Source organism: Thalassophryne amazonica, chromosome 11 (genome assembly GCF_902500255.1).
Source record: "Thalassophryne amazonica chromosome 11, fThaAma1.1, whole genome shotgun sequence".
Taxonomy (NCBI): domain Eukaryota; kingdom Metazoa; phylum Chordata; class Actinopteri; order Batrachoidiformes; family Batrachoididae; genus Thalassophryne; species Thalassophryne amazonica.
In genome coordinates this window covers 6,793,480-6,820,441 of record NC_047113.1, presented here as the reverse complement: position 1 = coordinate 6,820,441, position 26,962 = coordinate 6,793,480, and the positions used below count along the sequence as shown (strand labels likewise).

The window sequence follows — 26,962 nt, the reverse complement described above, 5'->3', positions numbered from 1 at the left end:
GGGACACAACCTGACTGTGACAACATGTCTACAGTGAGCGTATGACAACATGCAACATGGCAGCATATGCATGATTTCTCGGTGAATAAGCGACTTGTGTCTCACAGCACCACGCTGCCTTAACACAGAAAAGGATGATCTTAATCAGTTACACACACGGAAGCGAACATCAGTGTGGTTCCACCCAAAACTCATGTCGTGACTGTATGTATGATATCAGGAAAATGACTGATACACGTGTAAAAGAGGTGACAGAAAACACACACATACACACGCTTTCAATCAATCAATTTTATTTATATAGCGCCAAATCACAACAAACAGTTGCCCCAAGGTGCTTTATATTGTAAGGCAAGGCCATACAATAATTACGTAAAAACCCCAACGGTCAAAACAACCCCCTGTGAGCAAGCACTTGGCGACAGTGGGAAGGAAAAACTCCCTTTTAACAGGAAGAAACCTCCAGCAGAACCAGGCTCAGGGAGGGGCAGTCTTCTGCTGGGACTGGTTGGGGCTGAGGGAGAGAACCAGGACAAAGTTTTCAGCATCACTCTGAGACAAGACCTTTCTAATTTTAGAGATATTGCGTAAATGCAAAAAAGCATTGAATGACATATCCTGATCAAAAATGACCCCAAGATTTCTCACAGTATTACTAGAGGTCAGGGTAATGCCATCCAGAGTAAGGATCTGGTTAGACACCATGTTTCTAAGATTTGTGGGGCCAAGTACAATAACTTCAGTTTTATCTGAGTTTAAAAGCAGGAAATTAGAGGTCATCCATGTCTTTATGTCTGTAAGACAATCCTGCAGTTTAGCTAATTGGTGTGTGTCCTCTGGCTTCATGGATAGATAAAGCTGGGTATCATCTGCGTAACAATGAAAATTTAAGCAATGCCGTCTAATAATACTGCCTAAGGGAAGCATGTATAAAGTGAATAAAATTGGTCCTAGCACAGAACCTTGTGGAACTCCATAATTAACCTTAGTCTGTGAAGAAGATTCCCCATTTACATGAACAAACTGTAATCTATTAGATAAATATGATTCAAACCACCGCAGCGCAGTGCCTTTAATACTTATGGCATGCTCTAATCTCTGTAATAAAGCACAGAGATGAGTCCACTGTCTGAGGCCATAAGAAGATCATTTGTAACCTTCACTAATGCTGTTTCTGTACTATGATGAATTTTAAAACCAGACTGAAACTCTTCAAATAGACCATTCCTCTGCAGATGATCAGTTAGCTGTTTTACAACTACCCTTTCAAGAATTTTTGAGAGAAAAGGAAGGTTGGAGATTGGCCTATAATTAGCCACATTAAAAACTACAACAGAGGGCATCACTGATACCAACTCAGGCAACACAAGGCAAAGAGACAACTCAGCAACACACAGTCACATTGATAGGACACACTTCATCAAACGTAAGGCAACTGTTATCATCGGCTCCTCGCAGCCTGCTGCTGCACCCTCCCATTTCCTGCTCACAGACACTGACTGTCCACCTTGTTTCTGTTGTGTCACGTACACATACATATGGAAAGTATTCACAGCTCTTCACATGTTACAGCTGTATTCCAAAATGGATGGAATTAATTTTGTTCCTCAAACTTCTACTCACAATACCCTAATATGATTTTTTTCCTTTTATATATATATATATATACACACACACACAGTGGGGGAAGGTTTTTGCAGGTTTTCCCACGTACAAAGTAATTTAATCTGTAATTTTTAATCGTATGTACTATTCAACTGAGAGACAGAATCTAAAAATAAAGAAAATCCAGAAAATCACATTGTATGACTTTTAAAAAATTAATTTGCATTTTATTGCATGAAATAAGTATTTGATCCCCTAGAAAAACAGACCAACAATTGGTACAGAAACATTTGTCTGCCATTACAGAGGTCAGACGTTGCCTGTAGTTCTTGACCAAGTTTTCACACTTTTTTTTTTTTTTTTTTTTTGCAAAATTAGTTAAAATTAAAAAAATAAGAAGTCACGTGTACATAAGTATTCACAGCCTTTGCCATGAAGGTCAGAACTGACCTCAGGTGCATCCTGTTTCCACTGATCATCCTTGACATGTTTCTACAGAGTCTACCTGGGGTAAATTCAGTCGACTGGACATGACTTGGAAAGACACACACCTGTCTACATATAAGGTCCCACAGTTGACAGTCAGAGCATAAACCAAGCATAAAGTCAAAGGAATTGTCTGGAAACTTTAGAGGAAGAATTGTCTTGAGGCAGAAATCTGGGGAAGGGTACAGAAACATTTCTGTTGCTTTTAAGGTCCCACTGAGCACAGTGGCCTCCATCATCCAGAAAAGGAAGACATTTGGACCATTTGGAATTTGACAAAAAGCTCTTGAAGGACTCTCAGACCACGAGACAAAATTCTTTGGTCTGATGAGACAAAGCTTGAACTCTTTGGTGTGACTGTCAGGCATCTTGTTTGGAGGAAACTAGGCATCATCCCTACAGTGAAGCATGATGGTGGCAACATCATGCTGCAGGGATGTTTTTCAACAGCAGGAACTGGGAGACTAGTCAGGATTGAGGGAAAGATGAATGCAACAATGTACAGAGACATCCTGGATAAAACCTTGCTCCAGAGTGCTCTTAACTGCAGACTGAGGTGACAGTTACTCTTTCAGCAGGACAATGACCCTAAGCACACAGCCAAGATATCAAAGGAGTGACTTCGGGACAACTCTGTGAATGTCCTTGAGTGGCCCAGCCAGAACCCAGACCTGAATCCAGTTGAACATCTCCGGAGAGATTTGAAAATGGCTGTGTACTGACACTTCCCATCCTAACCTGATAGAGCTTGAGAGGCAGTGCTGCCAGTTACTTTGAAAAATTAATCCAATTACTGATTACTCCTTGAAAAAGTAACTTACTTTCTTTAATGATTACTCAGTTTTAAAAGTAACTAAGTTAGATTCCTAGTTACTTTTAGTTACTTTCAGCAGCTGCCGACAACAACCCCCCTCCCACCTCAACACTGACCTCATATTTAACTGTTGACAACACTGTAATGGTAAAACATACAATTTCTAACCTATATTATTTATAAATGTAGCTATTAAATTCTTTCTAACATTTAAATTCCTTCTAAAATTTTAGTTGTTGAAATATCATAAGTAGTATTAGTAATAGAATGGAAAAATTTCTTCAAAAGTGGACCTTTAATCTAGGGCTGTTGTGGGGACGCCCCCATGATCCCTTCCCACATAGATTTGCCCCCAGCTTGCTATTTGAACAGAAGAACGGATAAGGTTTATTTATTGCGAAGACATGACCAAACTGACAGGTAAGAAAGATTTATCAGTGTTTTTTAACGTCATGTCATCCTCAGAAAGAGACTTTTACATTTTGGGTGGAAAAAAGTGGGTAGTATTTATAATGCATCACAGATCAGCTATTTTTAAGCGAGACACACAGCAGCACAGTTTTAAAGAAAACAAAAGGGTAAATAAAAAAATGTCTTTGTAAAACTATAGCTCTGAGCGTCATTGCACTTTGAGAGACAACTGTTTTTCAACTCAGAGCTGCTGCACAGCGAAGGAAAAGCTCGCAGCTCAATGAAAGTGGGTGAAGTGGGCAGTTTAACCGAATGCCGACCTCCCCCTGCCCAATAGCCAGTTTTCACGATCAACCCACAATACAAAAATAATAGTAATGCAGAGTGACTTGGACAAGTAACCTTAATCTGATTATTAATTTGGAAAGATTAATGCATCAGATTACTAGTTACTAAAAAAAAGTGGTCAGATTAAGTAACGCGTTATCAGTTAATAAGTAACGCATTGCACTGTTAAGAGGTGCTGCAATGCGGAATGGGCAAAACTGCCCAAAGATAGGTGTACCAAGCTTGTGGCATCATATTTGAGAAGACTTGAGACTGTAATTGCTGCCAGTGGTGTGTCAACAAAGTATTGAGCAAAGGCTGTGAATACGTATGTACATCATACTCATCTTCAACCACTTATACAGGGTCGGGTCACAGGGGTAACAAACAACTCTAGCAGGGGACCCCAGTCTTGCCTTTCCTGTGCCACATTGACCACCTCTGACTGTGGGATCCTGAGGCATTCCCAGGCCAGTGTGGAGATATAATCTCTCCACCTAGTCCTGGGTCTTCCCCGGGGTCTCCTCCCAGCTGGACATGCCTGGAAGACCTCCCTCGGGAGGTACCCAGGAGGGATCCCTACCTGATGTCCAAACAACCTCAGCTGGCTCCTTTCAATGCAAAGGAGCAGCGGCTCTACTCCGAGCTCCTCACAGATGACAGAATGGAAGCCTAAGAAAGCCCATTTCAGCCGCTTGTACCCGCAATCTATTTCTTTTGGTCATGACCATAGGTGAGAGTAGGAATGAAGATTGACCAGTAGATCGAGAGCTCAGCTCCCTTTTTGGTTCAGCTCTCTTTTTGTCACAACAGTATGGTAGAGCGAATTCAATACCACCCCTGCTGCACCGATTCTCCAGTCAATCTCATGCTCCATTGTCCCCTCACTCATGAACAAGACTCAGAGGTACTTGAACTCATTCTCTTGGGGCATGACCATATTCCGTACCTGTAGTAGGCAATCCATCGGTTTCCTGCTGAGACCCATGGCTTCAGATTTAGAGGTGCTGATCCTCATACCAGCCGCTTCACACTCAGATGGGAACCGATCCAGTGAGGGTTCGAGGTCACAGGCCGATGAAGCCAACAGGACCACATCATCTGCAAAAAGCAGTGATGAGACCCTGAGCCCACCAAACTGGAAATCCATGTACATGTGATTTATTATTTTTAATAAATTTTCCAAAAAAAAAATCATGTTGTCATTATGGGATGTTGTGTGTAGAATTTGGAGGGAAAATATTAATTTACTCCATTTTGGAAAAAAGGCTGTAACATAACAAAATGTGGAAAAGTGAAGCACAGTGAATACTTTCTGGATGCACTATCTTCTTCTTCTTCTTTGTCTTTTGGCTGTTCCCATTAGGGGTCGCCACAGCAGATCAATCGTTCAGCTCAGCAGTAATTCTTTCTGAAACCTGAGAAGTGAAAAATCCCTCACAAAACACACATGCAGCCTGACACAAGAAGACAAGAGGCTGTATCGGGGGACACGCAATTACAAAACCCATGTACTGGGCTGCCACGACACCCCAGCCACATTGGAGCGAAGAAACAGGATTTCCATAAAGTACCATCCAAACAGCTTGTAGGTATGTAAATAAGAATTAAATATGTTTTTTCACAGCCACAAGAGAACAAGTGCCATTTTTCCTGTGTCAACCCAGTTTTCAGATTTTGAGAGATTTAGACTTGTCACAGAGTCGACACAGATTGAGTGGTGTGGTGTAGGAACAAGGATAAGGTTGCAACCCTGGCCAAAACAGCAAAATGGCTATCTGGGGGGTCTATCTCAGCATCAGGAGATTCTCTCCAAGGCTCCTTCCTGGCTCATGCTAAAGAACAATAGTCAATATCAAATGCCACTTATATATAGACACACACTTTGTAGCTGTGGTTTGAACACTAGATCTCTCACTCTGGAGACCAGTGCATGATCAGGTCAACCAAATGGAAATCGCCTACTAGCTTGGTTAGTAAGAATACTGTTTTAATCTGGATTTCACCTTGTTACATCTCCAAGGTCAATGATGCAACTGTAACTGGTCTTCTGCCACATCCCACACCAATTCTAACTGAGAGAAATGTTTTTTTTATGGTTTTTTGTTGTTGTTGGTTTTTTTTTTTTGCTCCAGTGAGGTTTAAACACTTGTCATGGACTGGGTAGGTATGGCACTGAAGGTGGTTTAACACAACTGCAGACTCACAACACTGAGGTATAAGTAAAAAGCTTTATCTGAGAAGTGGTGGTACAGGCAGGGGTCAAGCAGAGGCATGATCAACAACAAGCAGAGTTACAAAATACATGGGCTGAGGCAGGAGCAAGGTCAAAAACGAAGCATGGTCAATAATGGCAAGGCAAAACAGAGCAAGAACAAAGGCTGGAATGTGGACAAGAAATCACAATGAAATGGCAGAGAGTGGAGAAAGTGAGGGGCTGGAATAACAGGTGCAGTAATTAGGGAAACAAGACAGGTGTGGAGAAACATCTGGAAGGGGGTGGGGCACACAAAAGGAGAAGACACACCCATACCAAACCCTGAACACCAGACAAGAGAGTGCAGGGAGACAAAAAGCAAAGTGAACAGGACCCAACTACAAGATGAACCTGAAGTCACAGTGAGCTACATAAATACCAAAACCAAAGGTGAACAAAACCCAATACCTAATAAATAAATACGAAATAAAAATAAAGACCCAACACCAAAGACTTAAACCAGGAAACAAATTCAAGAACTGACAAGGGGAACTACAAGAAAACAAATGCTAAGACAAAACTTGAACAGAACTCACATGTGACAAAAGTAATAATGAACAGATAATTCATCATAAGACAAAAAGAAAAGCAAAGAGGAGATAAAACTAATGATAATACAATGTCAGGACTGAAACTAGACACATGACTAAAGTATGACAAACAGGAAATAACTGATAACTGAAAATAAACTGACAAAGGTTTTACCAAAGAAAAGAGATAAACAGAATGAAACTATGATGACTTAAATGACTAAAATATCATGACCAGATAAAACAATAGGGGACCAAACATGACTGGGCCAGACTGGGGCCGAAACCTGACAACACTAGATCTCTCATTCTCAAACCAATGTGCTGCCAAGCCAACCAAAGGGGTAATGTTGTATGGCTGGGGGGCCTGGCTGCCTTTTTGTTTCTGTCTTTTGTTTTTCCTTCCAGGTGGCTTGCATTTGGGACTGAGTGGCTGTGTTGCTGAGGTTATCAGGACCTCACCCTGATCACCTGCGGCTCGTCAGGACTCACAGCTGAGGTGCATCTATATGGATTGGAACATGGTGGCATTTAAGACTGGAGTATACAGTGTGTATTTGCCAGAGACTCGACCTTGTGACCAGACGGGTGAGATCGTCGTCTCGGGAGCCATCTCATCATCAGTGGATGCAGAGAACGTCCAGGGTTTGATGCACGGTCTGTGAAAGAGGAGGGGTGAGGTCTCACGCTCGTCAGCACACTTCCTGAGGTACGTTAGATTTTGTGACTAACATTTATACAGTCAGTAAATGTGGTGTCCCTCACACCTTATTATATTGAGCTGTATGTTAGTCATGTATCGGCTTCCACTGCAGTGGAGTTTTGTGAACTGGATGTTCCATGCCTGCAGGTTGGGAAGCTGATTAGTAATCAAGCCAGGAAGTGTTTGCTGTTTGTACACCTTTAAGTGTTCTCTCTGTGTGTAGAGTGTGGACTCACATAATGGTTCCTTCTTTCACAGACTCGGTTTGTTGCGGCCACCTGGGGGGTGTCGGCGGGGTCCTTGGGTCCGAACAGCTTCTGACTCCGGACCGTTAGCGCTGCTGGGAGCGCACCACGCCAGACCGCACTTTCTTTTGTTGTTTTTTGTATCACTGTTATGTATTAAATTCAGTTAGCCTTTGTACCGTGCTCTGCTTATTTCATACTGGGTCCTTCAAACGCTGGTCAGTTCTCCGAGCTGCGTCCGACACATAACAGGGTAACATATCACCACCCAACATTATTTTTTTTTATGTCTGTTTGAAATTGAGGTGACATGATGTAATACTCAAATCATTTCTACAAGCAAGGAGTTTGAAGAACAAAACATTCAGCCACGAAGAGTCAACATGAGCCCCAAACAGCCAGAGATGTACATCATCAAGTGAGGGTGCAATGGCATAGTGCTTACAAAATTTATTGAACAGAGCAACCGTCTCAACATCAACTGTGGGGACACTTTACAAAAGCTTGCGTCCTGGAAAAGATGCAATTCTTCAGCATGATGCCAACTTTTTTCCTTTTTTCCAAGTTGAAAGAGTATGTGAAGGGACACTGTTACACTAATTATGCAGAGGTGCAAGCAGCTGTGCATTGTTCATGTGATGGAAGCCAGCAGGAGGCGCTGTGCATTCAGTAGTTAATAGGTCTCACTACCCTGACAGCCAAAGGATTTTCTGGCCGCTCAGGCCAGAGCCTGGGTTTTAACCTTCTACTTAGAAAGCCCGCTTCCCATGCCAGAGATTGTGAGTCTGTGTCCCGAGGGGAGCAAGTGGGAAGAGTCAAACACAATGCAGACGAGAGAGAGTACAGCCCCTAAACTTGTGCAGAGGGAAGACAACAGGTTTCTTCACCAGTGGGATGCAAAAAGCAGTCTGAAGTTTGAGTAAGTAAGTGGAAAGGGAAAGTAATGACATTGCCTGATAGAAGATTCAAAGCTTCAAGTAGATATGCTATCAGTGCTAGCATCTTGCTTGTTACTGAAGTAATCATATAGGAAGAACCTTCCAGTTAATCCTTGGAGATATATATATATATATTATATATATATATATATATATATATATATATATAATATATATATATATATATATATATATATATATAGGGTGTCCCAAAAAAATACAACATTTAAAACACTCGGTTTGACCCTTAAATGCTACAAACTTAATCACTTATGTTTCTTTTTTACTTACAGAGACCCTGAAGTTTATGTTGACCATTTTACCACATATCTAACCACATATCTTTGCTGATAAAATGCATATTTTTGGGGGACACCCTATATATACAGAGAGAGAGAGAGAGAAAAATGGTTTGGACTGAGAACAGTTTTAAGTCACAGATCTGATTTGGATCAGCACAAAATAAATAAATAAAAATATAAAAAAAAATACTGTTTTCCACTTTAAAACTAACTTAAGGAGCAATATATAATAGCAATATAATTATTTATATAGTGCCAAATCACACAAAGTTGCCTCAAGGTGCTTCACATAAGTAAGGTCTAACCCTACCAACCCCCAGAGCAAGAACACAGGAGGCAGTTGTAAGGAAAAACTCACTGTGATGACTTGAGGAAGAAACCTCAAGCAGACCAGACTCAAAGGGGTGACCCTCTGCTTGGGCCATGATAACGACACAATTTACAAAACCATTTACAAAACCAATATACAGGAAATGTTGCCGATGCACAGGACTTGACAGATGCAGAAACAGATATCACTCCCAACTCAGGATGGAGCCGCACCTCAAACAGAGAGAGAGGAAAAAAAACAGAACCAGGCATCAGAAAGACATCAAATACAGTATAATGTGTCAGCATTAAGCAACAAGAAAAACATAAGAAATACTAAGGTGACTGCTGGCCACTACCCCTAAGCTTCTAAAAGACCCAGACTTTAGATAAAGTTGAGGTCACGGCACGCTTCGTTTTCTAATAAAATTAATTTAAAAGGGTAAAAAGCATAGTAACATACTATGACAGTATGCTAGCCATATGAAAGGGAAAATAAGTGTGTCTTAAGTCTGGACTTGAAAGTCTAAAGAATATTGATGCAGGGAGATCATTTCACAGAACAGGGGAACAATAAGAGAAAGCTCTGTGACCCGCAGACTTTTTATTCCCCCTAAGGACACAATAGTCCTGCACCCTGAGAACGCAGAGCCCGGGCCGGTACGTAGGGTTTAATTAGGTCAGCTAAGTAGGGAGGGGCTAGTCCATGAATAATTTTATAGCTTAGTAACAGAACCTTTCTGATCTCACAGGGACAGGAAGCCAGTGAAGAGATGCCAAAATGGGTGTAATGGGGTCAAACGTTTCACTTCCTGTCAAAGTCTGGCAGCAGCATTTTGAACCAATTGGAGACCCCTAATGCTGGACTGCAGCAAACCAGAAAATAGAACATTGCAGTAGTCTAACAGCACCAGAACCATAGTGGTGTCCTCACAGCTGCGGTCAATTTAAAGTTGCCAACACCATGCCAACAACATGCATGTCTTTGGAAGTGGAAGTTTCGTGAAGATATCATGAACCAATAGATTAATGTACTTTTGTGATGCCATCATGAAATGCCGTTGGGTTGTTCAGCCAGCTTGGCTGCGCATGTGCTTAAATACGATGTTCAGTTCAGTGGGCTTACAGCTGCATAGGGAAGAGACAATGGACACGTTTCCCTCAATTACTTTAACATTACTGGGGATTTGTGATTGGATCCAGAAGTGCACTGAGCCTGTTGTCTTTAGCGGAGTGCTATGCTGTAACAGGCTACGTGAGCGCGGCCACAGCGGGAGCCACAGTCTCTCCTCGAGGCTGTTTTTATTTTTAACAGGCTGTGTGAGTGCAGAGTTATTTCTTCTACTCAGGCTGTGATTGCAACTGCATCAAATGAATGCAGTTGTCACTTTAAAATCAAGTCACTATGACACAAAATCTCACACTTATGTAAACTTGGCAATTAATCCGCGGTTTACCTGGATGTTGAACTGTGGGGTATCTCATACAGATCATGGATCAACTGTGATCCACACAACCCCAAAAAAAAAAGTTGGGCAATTTGGAAAATGCAATGTAAAATGCTAGTAAATGTCTACTTTAGATACATTACATTGGCAGCATGTAATTTTTTAATACCTTTTTTCATAAAATTTATGAGGTTCATTCATTCATTAAACATGCAAATCCACATCAGAAAACGTAAACCCTAAAATCAAACATTTTCATCCCTGTCATGTGTAGCTCAGTGATTTATGGCAGACTGGCTGTCGCTTGCTGATGACGTCATCATTAAGTGCAAGACGTGATTGGCCGGTCGACGCAGGGAGTATTGTGGGTAGTGTAGTTCAGGTTCACTTTGGACATTACACTGTTACCGTCCGCTCAATACAAACAAAACAGACTCATTTTAACATTATTTTATTTCTTTGTGGCACGGGATAATTTAATTGGCAAGACTCAATGGGAAAGAGGAGATCTCGCGGCGCAGCTGTGAGGGACTTTTCTTCATCATTTAGACACTGTTTTGGATAATCAGGACACTTTATGTGGAATATTTTCTTCAGAATGCAATGAATCCCACTGAAACTAACAGGTAAGAATTTATATTTACTATGTGTCTTTACTCTGCCATCAATGCATTAAGCTGGGACTTAGGCGAGGGTGGTCGCATCTCCTCCTCTCTCCTGTCCTCTGTGTTTTTCTATGTGTGCTCCAACCTTCAAAAGTCCAACTTCACCAGACTGAATTCTTCAAGCTATATTTGGAATAACCATGGAATTGATCAGTTGGCTCTCAACGCTATTGACACCATTTTTTCAACAAAGAAATCATGGCTGGGGGAAACCTGCGTGCCCAGATGGAACCTATCCTGCGGGCTATGTTCTTGACACCTGGGAGAAATGGCATGCTGTGTGTTTGGCATACTCTCCATGGAAGACATCAAGATTATAATTATTTGCTTTTATGGCAGGAGGGCTGGTGTTGATTGGGTTATGTGATGCCCTGACCTACAGAAAATTGCAAGACGGCTGCTACCGAACCACACCTCACGACTGTTCGTCATTATGAATGAGTGGGCAGGGCGGTACAATCTCAGACTGCATTAACTTTTAAACCAAACGCAAATTGGATAACATCTCTAAAATATTTGCCTTGTAAAGGAAGATGTTGGAGACCAGGGAATATTCTTGATTGGATTTTGATGGTCAGAGGAGCCGCAAATGGAATTTGTGGTCTCTCTGCCAAACCCAAAACATGGTAGCCTTATCAGCTACTGAAGGTCAAAACACCCGCTTCTTTTTCCTTTAGAAGGATTCAACGACCTTGGTGAAGCATTTGGCTCCTCTCTATCTGCCCTTATGCCCTCCCTACAGCCTGCGTTGGCAAGGCAACTCCAGACTTTAAGCACACACAGACTGACTGATACAAAACTCATTTGCACATGATACCGCCTTCCCCTAACACCCCCCCCCCCCCCCACCTTGTTTCTGTCCCTACCCCCAACCACAGCCTTTGCTCTGCAACTTTGGGAGGCTGGCAGCAATAGCTGCAGCGTCCCCATTCCACTCCCCCCCAGCTTGGCGCTGCGCGGGTAGCTGCTGCAGCCCATACTCCCATTGCCTAATTCGGATGACAGACTGTTTCAAAGTTTAGCATACAACAAAGACAAAAGACTGAGAAAGTTGATGAATCAAAGAACACCTAATTGGAAACAGCGAGTACCACGATTAGGTAAAGGAGCATCCCAAAAGGCTCAGCCATTTCACAAGCAAAGATGGGTGAGGATCACTTTGGTGAACAATTGCATGGAAAAAAAATAGTCCAACAGTTTAAGAACAATGTTTCTCAACATTCAGTTGCAAGGAATTTAGGGATTCCAGCATCTACAGTCCAAAATATAACCAGAAGATTCAGAGAATCTGGAGAACTTTCTACATGTAAGCGGCAAGGCCGAAAAACAACACTTAATGCCTGTGGACCTTTCAATCAATCAATCAATTTTTTTATATAGCGCCAAATCACAACAAACAGTTGCCCCCAAGGCGCTTTATATTGTAAGGCAAGGCCATACAATAATTATGTAAAACCCCAACGGTCAAAACGACCCCCTGTGAGCAAGCACTTGGCTACAGTGGGAAGGAAAAACTCCCTTTTAACAGGAAGAAACCTCCAGCAGAACCAGGCTCAGGGAGGGGCAGTCTTCTGCTGGGACTGGTTGGGGCTGAGGGAGGAGAACCAGGAAAAAGACATGCTGTGGAGGGGAGCAGAGATCGATCACTAATGATTAAATGCAGAGTGGTGCATACAGAGCAAAAAGAGAAAGAAACTCAGTGCATCATGGGAACCCCCCAGCAGTCTACGTCTATAGCAGCATAACTAAGGGATGGTTCAGGGTCACCTGATCCAGCCCTAACTATAAGCTTTAGCAAAAAGGAAAGTTTTAAGCCTAATCTTAAAAGTAGAGAGGGTGTCTGTCTCCCTGATCTGAATTGGGAGCTGGTTCCACAGGAGAGGAGCCTGAAAGCTGAAGGCTCTGCCTCCCATTCTACTCTTACAAACCCTAGGAACTACAAGTAAGCCTGCAGTCTGAGAGCGAAGCGCTCTATTGGGGTGATATGGTACTACGAGGTCCCTAAGATAAGATGGGACCTGATTATTCAAAACCTTATAAGTAAGAAGAAGAATTTTAAATTCTATTCTAGAATTAACAGGAAGCCAATGAAGAGAGGCCAATATGGGTGAGATATGCTCTCTCCTTCTAGTCCCCGTCAGTACTCTAGCTGCAGCATTTTGAATTAACTGAAGGCTTTTCAGGGAACTTTTAGGACAACCTGATAATAATGAATTACAATAGTCCAGCCTAGAGGAAATAAATGCATGAATTAGTTTTTCAGCATCACTCTGAGACAAGACCTTTCTAATTTTAGAGATATTGCGTAAATGCAAAAAAGCAGTCCTACATATTTGTTTAATATGCGCTTTGAATGACATATCCTGATCAAAAATGACTCCAAGATTTCTCACAGTATTACTAGAGGTCAGGGTAATGCCATCCAGAGTAAGGATCTGGTTAGACACCATGTTTCTAAGATTTGTGGGGCCAAGTACAATAACTTCAGTTTTATCTGAGTTTAAAAGCAGGAAATTAGAGGTCATCCATGTCTTTATGTCTGTAAGACAATCCTGCAGTTTAGCTAATTGGTGTGTGTCCTCTGGCTTCATGGATAGATAAAGCTGGGTATCATCTGCGTAACAATGAAAATTTAAGCAATGCCGTCTAATAATACTGCCTAAGGGAAGCATGTATAAAGTGAATAAAATTGGTCCTAGCACAGAACCTTGTGGAACTCCATAATTAACCTTAGTCTGTGAAGAAGATTCCCCATTTACATGAACAAATTGTAATCTATTAGATAAATATGATTCAAACCACCGCAGCGCAGTGCCTTTAATACCTATGGCATGCTCTAATCTCTGTAATAAAATTTTATGGTCAACAGTATCAAAAGCAGCACTGAGGTCTAACAGAACAAGCACAGAGATGAGTCCACTGTCTGAGGCCATAAGAAGATCATTTGTAACCTTCACTAATGCTGTTTCTGTACTATGATGAATTCTAAAACCTGACTGAAACTCTTCAAATAGACCATTCCTCTGCAGATGATCAGTTAGCTGTTTTACAACTACCCTTTCAAGAATTTTTGAGAGAAAAGGAAGGTTGGAGATTGGCCTATAATTAGCTAAGATAGCTGGGTCAAGTGATGGCTTTTTAAGTAATGGTTTAATTACTGCCACCTTAAAAGCCTGTGGTACATAGCCAACTAACTAAAGATAGATTGATCATATTTAAGATCGAAGCATTAAATAATGGTAGGGCTTCCTTGAGCAGCCTGGTAGGAATGGGGTCTAATAACATGTTGATGGTTTGGATGAAGTAACTAATGAAATAACTCAGACAGAACAATCGGAGAGAAAGAGTCTAACCAAATACCGGCATCACTGAAAGCAGCCAAAGATAACGATACGTCTTTGGGATGGTTATGAGTAATTTTTTCTCTAATAGTTAAAATTTTGTTAGCAAAGAAAGTCATGAAGTCATACTAGTTAAAGTTAATGGAATACTCAGCTCAATAGAGCTCTGACTCTTTGTCAGCCTGGCTACAGTGCTGAAAAGAAACCTGGGGTTGTTCTTATTTTCTTCAATTAGTGATGAGTAGAAAGATGTCCTAGCTTTACGGAGGGCTTTTTTTTATAGAGCAACAGACTCTTTTTCCAGGCTAAGTGAAGATCTTCTAAATTAGTGAGACGCCATTTCCTCTCCAACTTACGGGTTATCTGCTTTAAGCTCGAGTTTGTGAGTTATACCACGGAGTCAGCACTTCTGATTTAAAGCTCTCTTTTTCAGAGGAGCTACAGCATCCAAAGTTGTCTTCAATGAGGATGTAAAACTATTGACGAGATACTCTATCTCCCTTACAGAGTTTAGGTAGCTACTCTGCACTGTGTTGGTATATGGCATTAGAGAACATAAAGAAGGAATCATATCCTTAAACCTAGTTACAGCGCTTTCTGAAAGACTTCTAGTGTAATGAAACTTATTCCCCACTGCTGGGTAGTCCATCAGAGTAAATGTAATGTTATTAAGAAATGATCAGACAGAAGGGAGTTTTCAGGGAATACTGTTAAGTCTTCAATTTCCATACCATAAGTCAGAACAAGATCTAAGATATGATTAAAGTGGTGGGTGGACTCATTTACATTTTGAGCAAAGCCAATTGAGTCTAATAATAGATTAAATGCAGTGTTGAGGCTGTCATTCTCAGCATCTGTGTGGATGTTAAAATCGCCCACTATAATTATCTTATCTGAGCTAAGCACTAAGTCAGACAAAAGGTCTGAAAATTCACAGAGAAAACTCACAGTAACGACCAGGTGGACGATAGATAATAACAAATAAAACTGGTTTTTGGGACTTCAATTTGGATGGACAGACTAAGAGACAAGCTTTCAAATGAATTAAAGCTCTGTCTGGGTTTTTGATTAATTAATAAGCTGGAATGGAAGATTGCTGCTAATCCTCCGCCTCGGCCCGTGCTACGAGCATTCTGACAGTTAGTGTGACTCGGGGGTGTTGACTCATTTAAACTAACATATTCATCCTGCTGTAACCAGGTTTCTGTAAGGCAGAATAAATCAATATGTTGATCAATTATTATATCATTTACCAACAGGGACTTAGAAGAGAGAGACCTAATGTTTAATAGACCACATTTAACTGTTTTAGTCTGTGGTGCAGTTGAAGGTGCTATATTATTTTTTCTTTTTGAATTTTTATGCTTAAATAGATTTTTGCTGGTTATTGGTAGTCTGGGAGCAGGCACCGTCTCTACGGGGATGGGGTAATGAGGGGATGGCAGGGGGAGAGAAGCTGCAGAGAGGTGTGTAAGACTACAACTCTGCTTCCTGGTCCCAACCCTGGATAGTCACGGTTTGGAGGATTTAAGAAAATTGGCCAGATTTCTAGAAATGAGAGCTGCTCCATCCAAAGTGGGATGGATGCCGTCTCTCCTAACAAGACCAGGTTTTCCCCAGAAGCTTGCCAATTATCTATGAAGCCCACCTCATTTTTTGGACACCACTCAGACAGCCAGCAATTCAAGGAGAACATGCGGCTAAACATGTCACTCCCGGTCCGATTGGGGAGGGGCCCAGAGAAAACTACAGAGTCCGACATTGTTTTTGCAAAGTTACACACCGATTTCAATGTTAATTTTAGTGACCTCCGATTGGCGTAACCGGGTGTCATTACTGCCGACGTGAATTACAATCTTACCAAATTTACGCTTAGCCTTAGCCAGCAGTTTCAAATTTCCTTCAATGTCGCCTGCTCTGGCCCCCGGAAGACAATTGACTATGGTTGCTGGTGTCGCTAACTTCACATTTCTCAAAACAGAGTCGCCAATAACCAGAGTTTGATCCTCGGCGGGTGTGTCGTCGAGTGGGGAAAAACGGTTAGAGATGTGAACGTGGTTGGCGGTGTACACGGTGGGCTTCTGTTAGGGCTACGCTTCCTCTCACAGTCACCCAGTTCGGCCTGGCTTTCACGGCCTGCTCGGGATCTGCCAGGGGGAACTAACGGCGGCTAAGCTACCTTGGTCCGCCCGACTACAGGGGCCTGGCTAGCTGTAGAATTTTCCACGGTGCGGAGCCGAGCGTCTCCCATTCGCCCAGCCTGGCCTCCAAACTACGAATAAGCTACACTTATTTACAAGTACCATACTGCTAAAGGAGGCCGAGGAATAACTAAACATTTCACACCCAGAGCAGAAACGTGCGGGAGAGACAGGAGAAGCCGCCATGCTAAACCGGCTAAGAGCTAGTAGCTGCGCTAAGCTAGCGGATTCCTAAAAACACACAAAGTGAATAATGTGTAAATAATTTAGAGGTGATTCAGCAGAGGGAGTGCTTTAGTTAAGGCACGTGAAGATTACACTAGTGAAGCAAATCGTTATCTAGGTAACTAGATCAATCTAACTGCGCAGATTAAACAGCTAACAGATACAGCAAAACACCGCTGTCTCCGGAACAGGAAGTGATACAATACCGCAGTGAGAGCAACCCACCAGTAGATCCCTCAGGCTGCACTGCATTAAAAACAACGTCATTGTGTAAAGGATCTTACTGCGTGGGCTCAAGAACACCTTAAGAAAATCATTGTCAGTTAACACAGTTCGTCGCTACATCTACAAATGCAAGTTAAAACTCTTCCATGCAAAGTGAAAGCCAAACATTAACAACATCCAGAAACGATGCCGCCTTCTCTGTGCCCGAGCTCATTTGAAATGGACAGACGCAAAGTGGAAAAGTGTGCTGTGGTCTGATGAGTCCACATTTCAAAATGTTTTTGGAAATCATGGATGTTGTGTCCTCTGGACACGAGGATAAAGACCATCCAGATTGTTATCTGCGCAAAGTTCAAAAGCCAGCATCTGTGATGGTATGGGGGTGTGTTAGTGCCCATGGCATGGGCAACTTACACATCTGTGATGGCACCATCAATGCTGAAAGGTACTGTGTTTTACTGTCATGGTTTTAGAAATAAGAAAGTAATCTATACGGGAATATGAATTATGCGTAGTAGAGTGGCAAGAATATTCCCACCTAGCTGGGTTCTTATGCCTCCAATATCACAAAGATTTAGCTCCTGCATATAGTGTTGAATTGTTTTCCTGCTCTGAATGTGTGAAGAGTCTACCCCTGAGGATTTATCAAGAGTACAATTAAAATCTCCTGCCAAGCAGAGGCATCCATGTAGTGTTGATAAAGTCAGAAATAAGCTAGCAAAGAAATATGTATCGTCATAATTAGGCCCATATATGTGAGGTCTGTGAGAAAAGTATCGTACCTTTTTATTTTTTTCAAAAACTATATGGATTTGATTCATATTGTTTTACGTCAGCCAAGCTTGAACCTTCGTGTGCATGCGTGAGTTTTTCCATGCCTGTCAGTTGCGTCGTTTGCCTGTGGGCAGGCTTTGAGTGAGCACTGGTCCACCCCTCTCGTCGTTGTTTCATTGCGAGGAAATGGCGGAATGATCTCGGCTTTCAATGCTTACCAGCCCAGTGAGTATAAGAGAAATTGTGGAGAGCTGGGCATGTCCGAGATAGGCATGTCCCAACTTGTCCTCTGGCACTCCGAAATGGAGGTGTCCTTTGTCTTGCTTGATCAGCGAATCGGTCCTGATGCGCGAAGCCTTCCGCGCGGCTTTCCATGACAAAATCTCTTGTTAAAAGTGAAATCTGCCAGAAAATGGCTGATGTCCAGCTCTTGTGATAACCAGAGAAATTGCTCACGACGGTCCCGGCTCCACACAGAAATGATGTGGTGGTTTCTGCCTCTTGATGTCGGCTCGGAGCGCGGCGCGCCGTGCGCCATTGTGGGCCTTCCTTGAAGCTGTAGTAACACTCCTTATTCTCTATGAAGCCTGTAAAATTTTCACCAAAAGCCAGATAAATTTTTCGAATGGTTTCCAGCTGCTTGTCTCTAACAGTTGATGAATAAATTCTGATGGTAAAAAAGCCCAAATCATTCCGCCATTTCCTGACAATGAAAATCCGACGAGGGGGCTGGACCACTCCTCCCACAAGGCGTGCTCACAGGCGACTGACGCAACGACAGGAGTGGAAAAACTCATGCATGCGGTTTCAAGCTTGGCTGACGTAAAACATATTAATCAAATCCATATAGTTTTTGAAAAAAATAAAAAGGTCCGTTACTTTTCTCACAGACCTCGTACATACCAGATTAATATCTTGATCCAGTAAAGAGCCCTGAAAAATGACATATCTGCCATATGTGTCTTAATGGAACACAGGAATGTATCAATACTGCTACCCCTCTTGAATGGGAGAAATATGAAGCAGATATACGAGGGCTGTCAATAAAGTAACGGTCCTTTTTATTTTTTTCAAAAACTATAGGGATTTCATTCATATGTTTTTACGTCAGACATGCTTGAAACCCTCGTGCGCATGCGTGAGTTTTTCCACGCCTGTCGGTGACGTCATTCGCCTGTGAGCACTCCTTGTGGGAGGAGTCGTCCAGCCCCTCGTCGGAATTCCTTTGTCTGAGAAGTGCTGAGAGACTGGCGCGTTGTTTGATCAAAATTTTTTCTAAAACTGTGAGACACATCGAAGTGGACACGGTTCGAAAAATTAAGCTGGTTTTCAGTGAAAATTTTAACGGCTGATGAGAGATTTTGAGGTGATTCTGTCGCTTAAGGACTTCCCGCGGTGCGAGACGTGCTCAGCGCTCTCAGCCGCCGTCGTCAGCCTGTTCAAGCTGAAACAACTCCACATTTCAGGCTCTATTGATCCAGGACGTCGTGAGAGAACAGAGAAGTTTCAGAAGAAGTCGGTTTCAGCATTTTATCCGGATATTCCACTGTTAAGGAGATTTTTTTAATGAAAGACATGCGGACGGGTCCCGCGCGTCGGCTCGCAGCCGCCGCGACGCTCCGCCACAGGAAAAAACACCTCTGTTGAAAGCCTTAAGGACAAGTTGGAACATGTCCTGCTGTTAAACAATTCTCATATCCTCACTCCACTGAAAGCCATCAAAAGCCGCCTGGATTCTGCTTCATGATGAAGAGGTATAGAGGAGGATTTTCTAAAAAAGAAGACCTGAAAGTTCAGCTACAAGTTGCCAGAAGGTACATCTGAGATGCAAGCCTAGATTTGATGTTTTGGTGAAAGAAAATCCTCTTCTATATAATTTCATCATGAATGCACTATGCACAATGGGCTGAAGTATTGGGCTTCATAGTGAGCCATCAAAAGCCGCCTGGATTTTTACAAATGGTTATCAACACGGAGGTGTTTTTCCTGTGTCGCCGCACCGTGTCGGCTGCGTCCCGACGCACGGACCCGTCCGCACGTCTTTCATTAAAAAATCTCCTTAACAGTGGAATATCCGGATAAAATGCTGAAACCGACTTCTTCTGAAACTTCTCTGTTCTCTCACAACGTCCTGGATCAATAGAACCTGAAATGTGGAGGTTTTCAGCTTGAACAGGCTGATGACAGCGGGCTGAGAGCGCTGCACGACGTCTCGCACCGTGGGAAGTCCTTAAAGTGACAGAATCACCTCAAAATCTCTCATCAGCCGTTAAAATTTTCACTGAAAACCAGCTTAATTTTTCGAACCGTGTCCACTTCAATGTGTCTCACAGGTTTAGAAAAATTTTTGATCAAACAAAGCGCCAGTCTCTCAGCAACTTCTCAGACAAAGGAATTCCGACGAGGGGCTGGATGACTCCTCCCACAAGGCGTGCTCACAGGCGAATGACGTCACCGACAGGCGTGGAAAAACTCACGCATGCGCACGAGGGTTCAAGCATGTCTGACGTAAAAACATATGAATGAAATCCATATAGTTTTTGACAAAAATAAAAAGGACCGTTACTTTATTGACAGCCCACGTATATTTAACTGAAATTTCTGATGCAGACAACCAATGATTTATAAAAGGAAAGTCATGAAAATTATCAGGGGTGCTCAAACTTTTGCATATAACTGTATATTTCCATACAAACGAAAGAGTTTTGCAGTTAGCTACCAGCCTGTGACATCACCATGCTAATGTCCGCAAAATAAGTTCAGAGGTGTTATTCGGTTCCAAAAACAATATTTTCGGTTTTAGAAGTGTTTACTCCCTTGCTTTTACATAATACTTGAGACATGCATATAAACACAAAGCAAAGCGATTTTCAAGAGAGCACTCACTGACGTCACGGTGCAGCTCTACTCTGATTGACTGTCATCCCCCACTACTCAAACACAAAGCAGAACAGATTCAAACACAATGTTACTTTTTAACCTCTTAAAATATGTGAAGGTTAGCCATCTTTGAACTTGTCCAAGGTCTGTGTCCCAAGAATGTTCCCTGTGAATCTGAAGACTGTGATCATGCAGTGGACACAGTGTCAACATGGTAACGGACCTATTTCAGCATCTAGTTCATGGTGTAACAATGTAGTTTAGTGGTGTAGCGGCAGAGGTCTTACATTGACTGTGAGGGACAGTCATATCCAGCAGCGAAATTTTGAAAGAAGAGCTGTGATACATACATGCATATAATGGCAAAGATGTTTTTGTTAGTTTTTTCTTGTTTTGTTTTTAATCTGCATACAGACCCGTGGACCATCTTGCAAACAACAACACAGGTGAGCCAAAGACGGACAGTGGGTTCTTCGAATCCATGTTTTTTATACGTCTCCATGCCAGACACTGAGGTGGTTTCTGTTGATTGTTTTACAGAATGTAAAGTGCCTGCCAGGATGTGTGCAGGACACATGGTTCAAAATACTCAGGATTTCACTCCACTTCCCCATCTAAAGTCATATAAAGCCTGTTTCACCTGAAGAAATTATGTAATAAAGGATTTATCAGTCATCCTGCACGCATGATAAGGTCAACTGCCATACATACAAAAACAGACATACTTGGATGTTTTTATCTGCAAACAGACCTGTGGACTATTTTGTGCACAAAGCCACACAGTGTGTTCAACAAATGAAAGCTTTAAATGTACCTCTATGCCAGACACAAACAGTGGAAAACTCCTTTTACACGAGCGCTTGTGTTCATACAATATTAATATAGCTTGAGGTGATTTCTGTAGACCTTGGCTGCTTTTATCTACAAACAGACCAGTGGGCTATTTTGCGCACACAAAAGTGCCAAAGAAACACGGTGTATTTTAATGCTTTACATGCCTTCCTTCTTGATAAATGGTGAAACCTCCTTTTAAACTAACACTTGTGTTCACACAAGATTAACAGACCCTGAGGTCATCTCTATGAACAGTTTTACAAAGGGTAAAAGTGCAGACTGCATAAATGTGCACAGGCCTGTCCCACTGGAATAAATGTGTTGGGGTGCATCATGGAAAAACTGTTAGGGTGTGTCGTATCATGTCATCGTAATTGGCGTCTCCCCATAGCATCAAACCAACAGACTCACTTGTTGGTCTTTATCTTGAGGTCTCTGCCTTTCTGAAGCTCGTGTCCATCTTTGTACCAGCGGAAAGAAGGGCTGGGGTTTCCCGATGCCTCGCACTTCAAGTACAGCTTGTCCCCTTCCATCAGAGTCTGGCCTCGCATTAGCCGCAGCTTCGGAGCAGTGGCTGGAGAGAGAGAAAGGGAAAAGAAAAAGAGCAGAGAAAAAAAAAATCAAAGCTTGCATTACTGGAATTAAATGCAAGCATCCAATTAATCTGTCCATTTAAGCACGTACGCATGTGTGTGTGCGCACGTGTATGCATGCATGCACGTGCTGGGTTGCCTTGGCACAGGACCAGGGTACTTGCCAGGTTTTGCTTAGTTATCAGTATCAGTGCTGATATTTTTTGGGGATGGTCCAGACATGAGCACACCAGTGCTGTCTTGATTTTCAGTGTTTCAGCAGTAACCGATCAGCTCAAGTGTGCTTCTCTGAGCCAAAATTCTTTACAGCTATACTAAGAGGCTTCCTTTTAATGTGAAGGCAGCAGTAGCAACATGATTTTACTGTGAAAGTGTCAAACCATAAATGTAGGCGACCCCATTGTGGCGTAAGCTGGCACTACAAAAACACTTGTAACATTTTTTTAAAGAAATCTTTATTATCAATATTACACTGAATAAAAATATAAACGCAACACTTTTGGTTTTGCTCCCATTTTGTATGAGATGAACTCAAAGATCTAAAACTTTTTCCACATACACAATATCACCATTTCCCTCAAATATTGTTCTCAAACCAGTCTAAATCTGTGATAGTGAGCACTTCTCCTTTGCTGAGATAATCCATCCCACCTCACAGGTGTGCCATATCAAGATGCTGATTAGACACCATGATTAGTGCACAGGTGTGCCTTAGACTGCCCACAATAAAGGGTCACTCTGAAAGGTGCAGTTTTATCACACAGCACAATGCCACAGATGTCGCAAGGTTTGAGGGAGCGTGCAATTGGCATGCTGACAGCAGGAATGTCAACCAGAGCTGTTGCTTGTGTACTGAATGTTCATTTCTCTACCATAAGCCGTCTCCAAAGGCGTTTCAGAGAATTTGGCAGTACATCCAACCTGCCTCACAACCGCAGACCACGTGTAACCACACCAGCCCAGGACCTCCACATCCAGCATGTTCAACTCCAAGATCGTCTGAGACCAGCCACTCGGACAGCTGCTGAGACAATCGGTTTGCATAACCAAAGAATTTCTGCACAAACTGTCAGAAACCATCTCAGGGAAGCTCATCTGCATGCTCGTCATCCTCATCGGGGTCTCGACCTGACTCCAGTTCGTCGTCGTAACCGACTTGAGTGGGCGAATGCTCACATTTGCTGGCGTTTGGCACTTTGGAGAGGTGTTCTCTTCACAGATGAATCCCGGTTCACACTGTCCACGGCAGATGGCAGACAGCGTGTGTGGCATCGTGTGGGTGAGCGGTTTTCTGATGTCAATGTTGTGGATCGAGTGGCCCATGGTGGCGGTGGGGTTATGGTATGGGCAGGCGTCTGTATGGACGAAGAACACAGGTGCATTTTATTGATGGCATTTTGAATGCACAGAGATACCGTGACGAGATCCTGAGGCCCACTGTTGTGCCATACATCCAAGAACATCACCTCATGTTGCAGCAGGATAATGCACAGCCCCATGTTGCAAGGATCTGTACACAATTCTTGGAAGCTGAAAAATGTCCCAGTTCTTGCATGGCCGGCATACTCACCGGACATGTCACCCATGGAGCATGTTTGGGATGCTCTGGACCGGCGTATACGACAGCGTGTAGCGCAGTTCCTGCCAATATCCAGCAACTTCACACAGCCATTGAAGAGGAGTGGACCAACATTCCACAGGCCACAACTGACAACCTGATCAACTCTATGCGAAGGAGATGTGTTGCACTGCATGACGCAAATGGTGGTCACACCAGATACTGACTGGTACCCCCCCCCCCCCCCCCCCCAATAAAACAAAACTGCACCTTTCAGAGTGGCCTTTATTGTGGGCAGTCTAAGGCACACCTGTGCACTAATCATGGTGTCTAATCAGCATCTTGATATGGCACACCTGTGAGGTTGGATGGATTATCTCAGCAAAGGAGAAGTGCTCACTATCACAGATTTAGACTGCTTTGTGAACAATATTTGAGGGAAATGGTGATATTGTGTATGTGGAAAAAGTTTTAGATCTTTGAGTTCATCTCATACAAAATGGGAGCAAAACCAAAAGTGTTGCATTTATATTTTTGTTGAGTGTACATAAAGACCTATTTCTGTCAAATATTCTTCACAAATCTGTGTTAGTGAGCACTTCTCTTTTGCTGAGATAATCCATCCCACCTCACAGGTGTGGCGTATCAAGATGCTGATTAGAGAGCATGATTATTGCACAGGTGTGACCGACAAAACATATTAGCTATGTAATAAAGCAGGATAAATGAATGCAGCTAAGGACTTGGTCACACGGCAATAGCTGAATGAAGGAAAAAATGTCACAAATCGTCAAGAAAAAGTGAACAAATGAGCCTGTACTTCTCCCGTCACCGAAAAGCCTGCAAGTCCAGAGTGCAGAAAAGAATGAAACAAAACTGAAACTAACAAAAGAAAAATAAAGCAAATGGTGACCTTGATGCTTTACACAAAATCACAACGAAACATTCATGATGACATGACTTGACAGCGGGTATCGCACCGAGCTGTGATCATTTCTGCAGCCAGCCTGTGCTGTCCACAGCACCTTCTGGATCTGGTTGTCTTGACAACAGGTTTGTCTTCACAACAACAACAACAACAACAACGTGTGAGCACACGCATGTCCCAGCTATAGACAGCTGGAACGTACCTGAATAGTTAAGTAGTTGAAAAAACGTTCTTGCCTCTATTGTTTATGTATGAAAACATTGCTTTTCGTCCCACACATGGACGAATTGCGTTCAGCTCCTCTGAACTTTAGTTATTGATCCGTTCAGATATCATCAATGTTCGTGCAAGATGTCGGACTTGGGCAATCGGATGACAATCAAACGGAATGATGATGTTATGGGAACTATGCAAATGATGAGGAACCATCAAGACAGAAAGCAAAACAGAATACGGACTAATTGAAGTCATCGTTGGAATTTGTTCTCAATTTTCACAGTTTGAAAATTCTGACCGTAGCACCAGCTACAGGAACGAAGCTGGACGACTGTTAAATGATGTCTCCGAAAGTCAACGCAAGTCCACATTTCTTGCTCATTTGGCTTTGGTGTCCTTAGTTAGAGCCGTGTGATGGGGGCTTAAGCCAGAGTTTAAAGAGACTTTTCAGCACCAAGTGTTTTAACAGTTCTGTTTTTGTTGCCAATATAAAAGTGAGGTGGACCATTGAAGAGATACAAGGATTTACAGTGTGGCCAAAATTAAACTTTTGTCATATAATCACGCTGAGTCATGCTTTTTTTGCCCAACTCTGCCACACAGAGGACGAGTGTGAACACTGCAGGTAGCGAGAATCTATACATCTGACACACGCGACACAACCAGCCCAGTCTCTTTTTTTTTTCGTCCTCCTGTCACGACATGATTCAAATTTTTGTGACGGGGGTTTTTTTTTTACTCACTGTTACTAACCCTACGCCTACATCCAACCCTAACCTTAACCCCCCGAACCCCGATGCACTTTTAATTACTTGCAGCCATCATGGAATAAATTAGTGCCGCCATGATGAAAATTTTGCACTTTTTGTGACCAGTGTTGCCACAGTTACTTTGAAAAAGTAATCCAATTACTGAATACTCCTTGAAAAAGTAACTTAGTTACTTTACTGATTACTCAATTGAAAAGTAACTAAGTTAGATTACTAGTTACTTTTTTAGTTACTTTCCCCAGCTGCCGACAACAACCCTCTGCCACCTCAACATGACAATGATACTTGTTTTGCCAAAACTCACTTTATAGTCACTCTTTCTTGACTTCAATGAAAATAAATACTTGTTTTATAAAGAGTAAAATAAAGACCTCTTTCTTGACCTCATATTTAACTGTTGACAGCACTGTAACAGTAAAACTTGCAATTTGTAACTTACATTGTTTATAGTAAAAGTAAGTCCCTTCGGCTGCTCCCTTGTTTGCACTTGGGGTCGCCACAGCAAATCCAAGGTGGATCTGCATGTTGAATTGGCACAAGTTTTATGCCGGATGCCCTTCCTGACGCAACTCCACATTACATGGAGAAATGTGGCAGGGGTGGGATTTGAACCACGAACCTTCTGAACTGAAACCAAGCGCATTAACCACTTGTCCACCACCCCTGCTTACATTGTTTATAAATGTAACTATTAAATTCTTTCTAACATTTTTCTAACATTTAAATTCTCTCTAAACATTTTACTTGTTGAAATCATTATTATTTTAAGTAGTATTAGTAGTTGTAGTAAAAAAATGGCTTCAAAACTGGACCTTTAATCTAGGGGTGTTGTGTGGGGGGCACATCCCTGCCCCACGCCCCCATTCCGTTTAGATTCGCCCCTGCTTGGTGTTTTGAGCACAAAGAATGGATAACATTTATTTATGCAGAAAACAGGACCAGATTTACAGGTGGTGGTCCTCAGAAAGAGAGTTTAGGTGCATTTGAGTGGAAAATAGTGTTAGTTGTTGACGCGTCGTTGATCAGCTGTTTTTAACAAGCAGATACGTAGCGGCTCAGTTGAGAATTCTAAATAAAGGACAAAAAAAAGCATAAAAATGTCTTTGTAAAGCTCAGTGCAGATGTGCTGTTGTCACTGTGCTTTAAGAGGTGAGGAAGAGTCGTAGCTGCTACAAAAAACCGTGGATGAAAAGCTCACAGCTCGCTTAAAGTGGGCAGTTCAGTCGAACCCCGACCTCCTGCCCACAGACCAAGTGTTAATACTGCTATGACCCACAATGCAAAAATAATAGTAACGCAGTGACTTGGAGAAGTAACTTTAATCTGATTACTGATTTGAGAAGATTAATGCGTTAGATTACCGTTACTAAAAAAAGT

At 42.4% G+C, this 26,962-nt stretch overlaps 1 protein-coding gene across 1 annotated transcript in view; it reads right to left on the bottom strand.

Moving 5' to 3' along the window:
- The window catches only part of LOC117520008 (pro-neuregulin-2, membrane-bound isoform-like), a 447,661-nt gene that overhangs the window by 228,848 nt on the left and 191,851 nt on the right, over positions 1 to 26,962 (bottom strand). Inside the window, exon 3 of the mRNA XM_034181302.1 lies at positions 21,932 to 22,094. Within this exon, the coding sequence (XP_034037193.1) occupies positions 21,932 to 22,094 (163 nt within the window). The remainder of the gene's footprint in view (positions 1 to 21,931; positions 22,095 to 26,962) is intronic.